Raw genomic sequence first — 9,735 nt, 5'->3', positions numbered from 1 at the left:
GGTGCTGGGAATTTAACTTGGGTCTTCCAGAAGAGCAACAAATACTCTTAACTTTTGAGAGCCCTCCAGTCCCACATTTTCTTTTTATATGGAGTAAAATTAGAAAAACCATGAATCCACTCTTACTGACTAGAGATTTGGCAATGGATAGTTAATGTACATTTCTCTGCAACTGTTATAAACAATTCCCCATCTAGTCCATTGCATGGTTTCTCACAGATACTGAAGAAAACATTCACTACATTACTGTTGGCCACAACAGAGAATGGGAAGTCACCAAGCAATCTAGTGGTAGAATGTTTAAATAGAGTCTGGTGTATATACTCCAGTGTTTTACAACCTACCTATACTTTATGGTCAAAATACTATCAATCTTTGCAGCTGGGGGTGAATAATCACCCCCAGGAATTTACTAGACATGAATTTTGGACCCCTACAATGTTACACATGTGCAGCCTGCCTCCGTCCTCTTGGGCTCAGATCTGGCAGAACAGTAGAGGGAGAAGCTGATGGCCTAAGCACAGGAGCCCAGGGGCCATGTGTTTGGTAGAATGAGGTAGACAATCGCACACAAATTCCTCAAGTGGAAGATGCTTGCCTGCTGTCTCCTCCCCTCTAAACAGCTTGGTCCCAAAGACCAGAGGCCAGAAGATGAAGGGTACTGCTATGAGGCGAAGTCACATGTCCTATATTGCATCACAAAGCATTGCCTCCGTGTAGAGCCTGGGCTTCAAGGTCAGGACTTACATAACTGCCTGACTAGGCATGACTGAGAGTGCTGGAGACCCAGAAGAACCACAAGTTGGGGTGGCCAGAGTGAGGAAGAAGCCCAGCAGGACGAGCAAGTTGGACAGTCACAGAAAGGTAGGGCTAGAGAACACTGGGGTACACCACCTATTATAGTTCCAATTTACAGGATAGAGTAGATAGTAGCAGGCATAGGCTATATGAAAACACATCAGGGTCTTCCTGGAGGGATGTTTCTCTAGGTGAATGGATGGTAAGAGGCCAAGGCCAGTGGCAGAGCCTCTGTAATTGGGGGTGCTACTGACAGGTTTTTTCTTTTTTAGACAAGGGAGAAATGTCTCTTATGGGTGTCCCAAAAAGTTATGTCTCAAATCCAGCTATGCTGATACTGAGAAGGTGGGTTCTTGTAAGATCATTGAACTGCAAAATGTATCAGAATCAAACAGAATCATTTTGTTAACCAGATATATAAATGAAACATAAAGCTGGAGACTCTGATGGTGAGACTGACCTTGTGCTTTGTGCCCTGAGAACAAAAACAGTTCTTAAAGACTCTCCAAGGACCATAATCTTGTACAAAAGCCATTCAACCTTCCACAGACGATAAACCTGCAAGGACAGCTACCCACTAACGTGTATTTAACCTTGGACCAATGCCACCTTCATTACTGACTCTTGTAGCTACAACTTCATTTCAAAAGTCTCATATAATCCTCCTCATTTTAACTTAACATTTCTTGTCTCAGTCTCCTTGAGTGTGATCATTGTTTCTTAAAGAAAACATTTTCCCCTTGCAAGGCTTTGCTATTTCTAAGCAAATATAATTTTTTGCATATTTCATATCTTTTTATATGAGGATGAGGTGTGTGTGTGTGTGTGTGTGTGTGTGTGTGTGTATCACACATGTCACAGCATGCTTGTAGAGGCCAGAGGACAGCTTGTAAGAGTTGCTTCTCTTCTTCCAACACTTGGGTCCTAGGTGTTGAATTCAAGTCTTCAGGTTCATCAGCAAGTGTCTTAACCCTCCAAATTATCCCCTTGGACTTACACATAATCTTCACAGAGCTTTTTTTCTCTGTGTTATTTAGTTTGACAGACCTACAGAGGCATCAGTGGCTGCTCCACTGCAGCTCAAGCCCCAAGGAGAAGTGGAGGACATCTCTTGTACCCTTTGACTGAGGGACCATGACAAAACCCTTGTGGCTCTCTTTGATCCTCTTCATCATTCCAGTGGCCCTGGCAGTTGGTGTGGATCAGTCCAAGAATGAAGTGAAGACACAGAGGTACTTTGAATCCATTAATACCTCCAATGCCAATGTGAAGCAATGTGTTTGGTTTGCCATGAAAGAATACAACAAGGGAAGTGAGGACAAGTATGTCTTCCTTGTGGACAAGACACTCCACGCCAAACTCGAGGTAAGAAAGTTCTATTCATTTAGCATGTTTACATACTGTGGCACAGTTATGGACAGGCTATGAAAGTAGACAAATGAGAGAAAAGGTGACAGTACAATCCTAAATGTGTGACTTGTTAAGCACAAAACCACTGTGACAAAAGCAATATACACACATGAACTTTCTACACATATTGTACTCACATTTGCCTGTCTTATTTTCTTTACGTAATTTATTCTTAATTATGTGCATGGCCATGTGTGCTGGGGGTGGGAGGAGTTGAGTGTACAGGCCATTGGATCCCCTAATCTAGAGTTAAGGCAGGTGAGAGTCACAAATATGGGTTCTGGAAGCTTCAATCAGCTCCACTTCAAGAGCAGTATGTGCTTTTAGCTGCTGAGCTATGTACATTAATGTTTTAATCCAATGTGCATTTAGTAGAAGAAAAGACATTCTGGTTTTATCATAAAGGTGTGTCCCTTTTCAGAGAGCCGTGCACTTCCCAGCTCTAGGGAGCAGGGTACACATGAAATCCAATAGACACAGTGTTTCCTGGAGTTTTCAGCACAGTGTTTACTCCTCTGTTTAGTAGAAGGCTTCTCCAGTGTTGTCATTATAGCAGCCTTGTTTGATGATGTGATTGAATTGAAGAGGTTTTCAACAACTAGGTCACTGTTATCAGAGCTTATGCCCTCTCTATCTCAGGAAAACATGTCATTTACATTGTATTTCTAGGATGGGATGCTGATGATGTAGCATCTTTTACTGACTGGTCATAGTCCACAACCCATCTTTTACAGCCTCTGCTTCACTTTTATTGGTAGCACATACATTTATTAGTAGTACGTTTCTCAGAAGCCATTTTTTGTCTTAGTTACAGTAGGTGAGATGGTGGAATGGCCAACATTAATCACAGACCTTAGGGAACCAGAAGTCCGACTGAAAGGAAAACCTCTCATTCTGTGTTGTAGTACAGCACAGGAAAGCAGCATGTCAAAGGAACTCCTCTTAGACAATGCTTTTCCCCCATAGAATGTGTTAGTACCTTCCTGAACAGACCAAATATAATAAAATGAGAGTCTTTGAGTGCAGTCTAGGACTCAGTAGGTGATCAACTTTTCCAGATGATGTCAGTACATAGTGTTGGCAAGAACTGTCACTTTTGGGAGTGACCTTGAAGATACAGTCTGATGTCAGAGCAAGAGTTAATGGTATGGGGGAGGCTGTTGGGAGGTGGGTCTCCCTAGAAGCAGAGAGCCATGGTAGGATTTGAGGGCAGATAGTATATTTTGGAGACCATCTAGGAGTCACTGGAAAGTTAGAAAGTTAGAATGGAAAGGGCAGTAGAAGGTGGCTGACACAAGGCTGAGTTAATGAGATTGATAGAATTGGTGTTCCTGACCTTGGGAAGACATACAGAGTGCACTCAGAGCTGGGCCACCATGTGGGTGGTTGGGTTATTTATCTACAAGTTCCCTTCTGTTCATGGCTGAGAGCTGCTACAAGAGTCCTTGATCCCTGCTAAAAACAGGAACACTCAGGCAATAACCACAGGAGCCTAGCACAGTGTTTGGGAACAATACTGATAGCATCTGCTTTGAGAAGAAAGCAGGAAGGATCAGGGATGCGAGGGTGGAAAGTGCAGCCAGGCACGCTAGATTCCTTTGGTGAGGCTTCCAGCACAGTACAATGCCATGCATGGCTTTAAGAGAGGATCAAGATTTTTAATTTATTGTAAGAACACATACATATTAAGTTAGGAAGCACTTAAGATCCCTGTGATTAAATTTGAGTGTCAAGGTTCTTTTTCTTTCTCTGTTATTATTGATGTTGTTGTGTTGGTGGTTGAGCCAAGCATCTTCATGATGATCTACCCATAGGTTCTACTATTGTGCTATGTTCCAAGCTCCCAAATTTGAGTTTTAAAAATAGCATCCTGGTTAACTTATTTTTAAAAAAGAAGCTGTGAAGATACGGCCAGAATGTCCACATGACAGCATGGTCTAGCCTGTTGGCTTAGGTTCTCATTTCTTTGTAGCCAGAAATAAGAAAGCCCTCACTTTTCCAGGCTGGCTTAACAAAGATGGCAGATGTCTGAGCCTTGTGGGCATGTCATGTGAGCCCTAGTACTGACAGTTTTCCTTTGAAAAGCAGCATCAGCTGCTAAATACACACCCAATCTCTCTGTGCCTTTTATGCTCTTGAAAATAAAAAGGGAGTGACACCCTTACTGAGAACTGAGGATTCTCTGAGTTCTTTCTCCCTCTGTAGAGACGTTAAAGCTTGAGGCTTGCAGAGCCAGCATAATGAGAGTTGGCAAAAGTCATTACAGAGTGAGGATCTCTTACCTGAAATGCTGGGGACAAGGTAAATTTCAGGTTATTTGGATTTTGTAATATTTGTCCACACATAAGAAGACATTCTGGAAACAGGTTTCAAATCTAAAACCAAATGTCTTTACTTTCCATGTACATGCCTTACATGTAGCTATTTTTACTATGCCTGCATTAACTTTTTCTGTTTATTGTTTTACATCCTCGTATGTATGTATGTATGTATGTATGTATGTATGTATGTATGTATGTATGTATATATGCATGTATGTATGTATGCATAATGTACTTTGATTGTATCCCCCATTATCATTTTTGCCCTTCCTTCAATACCCTTGCTATCTTCATCTCTTTTTGTTTTTGGGTCCCATTGGATAAACAAGGATGGAGAGTTATTGAAGCAAAGAAAACTTAGCAGAGGCTATAACACTGAGGAATATGATTTCTCTAGCCCATTAGCCATTAACTGCCCATAGGTTTCCAGGGAGGGGTGGAGCCTCAGGAGCTCCTCCTCTTCATGATGGAGTGTGGATGGGCCTAGCCTTGTGCTGGTTTTGTGCTGATGGCTACTACTGCTGTTAGTTCATGGGTACAATAGCTATGACTGTCACGTCCAGAAGGTAATACTTCACAATACTCCTCCCTATCCTTTGGCTCCTACACTCTTTCTGTGTTTTCCTTGATGTTCCCTAAGCTTTTGTAGGGGCAATGTAGATGTCCTGTTTAGGGCTGAGAACTGAAAACCATGTATTCTCAGCACATTGATTAGTATGAGTCCCTGCATGAGTTCTCAGTCACTCTAAACAGAAGTGTCTCTGACCTAGGCTGTGAGCTATGCTAATCTATGGATACAAAATAAATATTTAGAGGGTGTATTTTGGCCAAAACCTGTGACATAAGGTCACTTGTAAAATTTTCTACTCATGGCCACATGTTGATTCTTTAAAAGTTGCATATTTTGGAGTATTTATGATTTCAGATTTTTGGATAAGTATTATATGGATAGGATAGTCCATTCCATATTCTTAGCTTTCTCTAAGTCCATCACTAGCTCCCAAACCCAACGTGTAGCTCTGCTGGAGATGACATTCTGTTGTCATGTTCTTTCCTCCAACACAGGCCAGAGTCACTTTTGCTAACTTTTAGAGCACAGGAAAAATAAAATTCAACCTTATCAAGGTTTGTAGAGAGACCTGATAAAGATCCATATATCTGCTATAGTCCTTTCAAACCAAAGACAGAGGTTTAAATGAACATCAGAAGGAGTCTTCAGAGAATTCGAACACTAATGAATGAGTAGATATCCATTTCTTTCATTAAACCCACTACTTCTCCCACTACTTTTCCACACTAAGGACCCTGTGCTGAGCTGGATTTGGTCCAGGGAGGTTCCAAACATGGGAAATTCACAGAGCTCTGAATGGGGCATCTGGGAAAGGGACTTGGGCCCAGTATGCTGAGTGGCTATCCTCATCGGGACCCAAGGAAGCTTATGGTTCTGGAAACCGTCTTTCCCTTTCTGCCTTGACCTTCTTTGGGTCATGAGGCATTACTCTAGACCAGTGAGCAGTTCTCAGCCTTCCTAATGCTGTGACCCTTTAATACAATTCCTTGTGTTGTGGTGACCCCCAACCACAAAATTAGTTTGTTGCTACTTCATAACTATAACTATATTTTGCTACTGTTATAAATCATAATGTAAATATTGGTGTTTTCTAATGCTCTTAGGCAAACCCTGTGAAAGGGTCGGTTAACCCTCAAAGGGGTGGTGATGCTGAGGTTGAGAACCTGTGCTCTAGACTATGGAACAGGAGATGACATTAGGAGGACCTGCCTTCAGGAGCTTCAGAGTTTCACTCCGAGTGGCATTATATAATTGTTTCAGCAACGATGGAATTCAGCAATGACACTGTTTTTTCCCCAACCATGCATTTGTGGAAAGAGAAAAATAGATGAGAGAGCGAAGGATTTACATGTTTCCCAAAGCATTTAGGAGTTAATCCAAAACATTTTAAATCCAAATTGCCCCATTGTTTATTGACAGATCACAGACCGCTTGGAATACCACATTGACGTTCAGATCTGCCGCAGCAATTGCAAAAAACCTTTCAATAATACTGAAAACTGCATCCCTCAAAATAACTCCAAACTGAAAAAGGCAAGTAACTTCAAGTACCATCTAGGGTTATCAAAGCTTCAAGGTAGTTGGAAAATCTTAGGGTGCCCAGACTTTCTAGGGGGTATGGATTGCTCCCCATGTGGAGTCCCAGAAGGTCCACCTTCCCACCGTTAGACTAGAAGATGCAGCATATTATCAAGGTCACTCCCAACCCCAAGGCTCCCATCAACTCTGGACTTTTAATGCAGAAGAAACTATTGAAATATGTTTGCTGAAAGTTTGTTCTCTTGGACTGAGACTAATTTGTCCAGCTGATGAGGTAAATCATTCATGCTGTACAGATATGAAGGAAGTCTGTTGGTGGACAGTCATCTTCACTTAGAGCACAGGTACTGTACATCTGCAGCAGGCCTATTCCAAATGCTGGAGATTAGGCAATATCTAGACCAGAAGGCATCCCAAGTTTTCTTTGAACACTCAACTTTTAAAAGGGCTATTACATCTAGACAGTAGTAAGTACTCACTAGGACAAATATGTCAGCCCTGAGCATGTCCTGATGTCATCTCACATACCTGCTTTGACATTTACTGTTATTTGGCAGGTTGTGGTTTTATGTTTATATTTCCTGCTTGACTCCTTGGAATTTTAGGACATGTCTTCTAGCATATTCCTAGACTGATGCCTAAGACCAGGGCAGTTTCTTTCCCTTTAACATGCTACTGATGCTCTTTGCTGCTGTCTTTTTCAGAAAGTAAATTGCAGCTTTTTGGTAGGAGCTCTTCCCTGGAATGGTGAATTCAACCTGTTGCATAAAGAATGTAAAGATGTCTAAGGGTGCCTTGGAACACCCCTCCCACTTCTGTGTCTGCTTTTCTCTGTAATAAAGAGCAACATCTGGTTCAAGTCTGTCACCAACACACGTCCCTCATGTGTGTGCCTCACTTGCTTTATTATTTCTTAGTTTTATAATATAGGGAAGGGATGAAATATGGGCTCTGCTCAGGTTAAACCTGCAGCCAGCTTGAAGTTCCACCAGAACGTGGACTAAATTTGCTCTCCATGGCCAATGGAAGGAGGAATCTATTTTCTTTGGATAATAATCCCTTACAGAGAACTGAATGTGGTGAGTGTTGTTCAACAGATTTCTTGTAGATGCCTCACTGGACCTGAGGCTTCTTTCTGTCTAAGAGTTCTAATTGTGATATCATCATGTCAGAGGAGCAACCTATCCTTGGGGGAACAGTGATTTATGAATTAGGGGACATTTGTTTCTTAGTTTGATGTAAGAAATAGTCAGAAAGAGAAAGTGAGAGATAGAAGTGAACTGTTTGCCTGAGTGTGTCTGTGTGCAAACACTCATGTGTGTGCATGTGCATGTGGGAAAGAGGAGAATGTTGCAAAGAGGGCAGACAGAAGATGGTGATAAAAAGGAAGTGGGTAAGCATGGGTGATGGCAGGAGACAGAATTCCTTGGCAGAAAGTAATCATGTTGAGACTGGAGAGGTGGGTCCGTGATTAAGAACATTTGCATTTTTTTAAGTTCAATTCCCAGAACCTACATGGCAGCTCACAAAACCATCTGACTCCAGGCCAAGAGAATTGAACACCCTCTTTTGACTTCTATGGGTACTAGATGTGCAGTGCTGCACACACACACACACACACACACACACACACACACACACACACAAATATATAGACAAAACACTCATAACCAGAAAATAAAAGTAATTTCTAAAAGACACATTTCCAATTGGTAATAGAGAATAGAAGTTAATAGTTACTTTGCTTGACACTGCTGAACCATACATTTAAAATGGTTTAGATGATAAATTTTGTGTTTTACATATTTTACCACCATTTTAAAAAATTAAATGACCTTTTCATTTTTATTTCATTTCTGTAGTCCAGATGATGGAACCCAGGGCTTTGAGTGGCACATTTATGTCTTTTTTTATTGTAGTTACATACACTATTATATGTTTATGTATGTGTTTTTACATACTTGTAAATGTATAACAATAATTAATCTAAAAGGAGGCCATGAATTTGAAAAGGTTCAAGGAGGGTTATATGCGGTGAAAGGGAGGGGGGATGATATAAATATTTTATAATCTCAAAAATAATAGAGATAATTTTTAAAAATGACTTACTCAAGAAATTTATATAATGTATATTTTCAAATGCAGAGAAAAGGATATGTCTACATATGGTGCAAAATTAAAATAAAAAAGCAATTCAGATAGTCTTTTTCTGCTAGGCTCACTGTGTTCCTGTGCTAAGTATTCCTGTCTTCTTAAACTGCCATTCTTCAAAAATAATAAATCAGGTAATACAGTTTGTTGAGCCAAGTTGGCAATTAAAAAGAACCACAGTCAGATGGCTGAAAGATTCAACAGACCTGAGTGAAAATTCCAGAAGACTGCCATTGCCAAAGCAATGAATGACATGGTCCATTGGTTTCTTTGTGAAACTGACCATGTCTCCATTAAATAGCATTACTGTGGGTGGCTGAAAACTTTCTTATCTTGAAAAGTAGGGAATAAGCAAAGAAGGGCATGGGAAATTTGTGAAATAAAAGTGTGTCTGTAATAATATAATATAATATAATATAATATAATATAATATAATATAATACAATATAATAAAAGTGTGTTTTTCTTTACTTTCCTCCTTCTAAAATAATTTCAAAGGAAACATTTTTTTCAGTTCTGCTTTATAAATAAAAATCAAGTTTATAAAATGAGTTTGCTTACCTACATTTAAATATAAACATGGAATCTGAGCTCTGAAATATATTTATTCATAGGAACTGCTTCAATGTTGGTGAACACAAAGAGTGCACAGTCCCAAGAAACAAGGAACAAAGACATTTCTACCATAATTATTTTGTAGGGGTAATTGTTTATTGTCTTTATAGGACCTTTGTCTTTTAGAGAAGCAGTGTTTTTTAGATATGATGATTTGTGATGATAAAAACAGTTTCTGTTCTAATAGGTTTCAGAACTTGGTACATAAAAGAAGAGTAGAAACAGAATCTGATTTAAAAGCTACTGTGATTTTTTAGGGCACATGTGACGTATATACTAGGAAGTCATCCACTGTTGGTGCTGCAGTGGTGTCACCAGTGTGTGTTTATC

General features: G+C 40.2%; 1 protein-coding gene across 1 annotated transcript; it reads left to right on the top strand.

Moving 5' to 3' along the window:
• Positions 1–768: 768 nt before the first annotated feature.
• On the top strand, positions 769–7,511 carry Cst8 (cystatin 8). The gene is made up of 4 exons (XM_028753964.1): positions 769–864; positions 1,836–2,163; positions 6,520–6,633; positions 7,344–7,511. The coding sequence occupies exons 2-4, from the start codon at positions 1,933–1,935 to the stop codon at positions 7,425–7,427; spliced, it is 429 nt and encodes a 142-aa protein (XP_028609797.1). The 5' UTR covers positions 769–864; positions 1,836–1,932; the 3' UTR covers positions 7,428–7,511.
• Positions 7,512–9,735: the final 2,224 nt, after the last annotated feature.

The sequence above is a fragment of the Grammomys surdaster genome, unplaced genomic scaffold (genome assembly GCF_004785775.1).
Source record: "Grammomys surdaster isolate TR1022 unplaced genomic scaffold, NIH_TR_1.0 129, whole genome shotgun sequence".
NCBI lineage: Eukaryota > Metazoa > Chordata > Mammalia > Rodentia > Muridae > Grammomys > Grammomys surdaster.
This window is presented reverse-complemented; position numbering and strand designations above follow the sequence as displayed.

Bases quoted from the DNA above. Each gene is read 5' to 3' on its own strand.
- Cst8 (XM_028753964.1), top strand. From the start codon at position 1,933: ATGACAAAACCCTTGTGGCTCTCTTTGATCCTCTTCATCATTCCAGTG. The intron at 2,164-6,519 runs GTAAGAAAGTTC...GTTTATTGACAG, and splicing joins CACTCCACGCCAAACTCGAG to ATCACAGACCGCTTGGAATA. The intron at 6,634-7,343 runs GCAAGTAACTTC...TGTCTTTTTCAG, and splicing joins ATAACTCCAAACTGAAAAAG to AAAGTAAATTGCAGCTTTTT.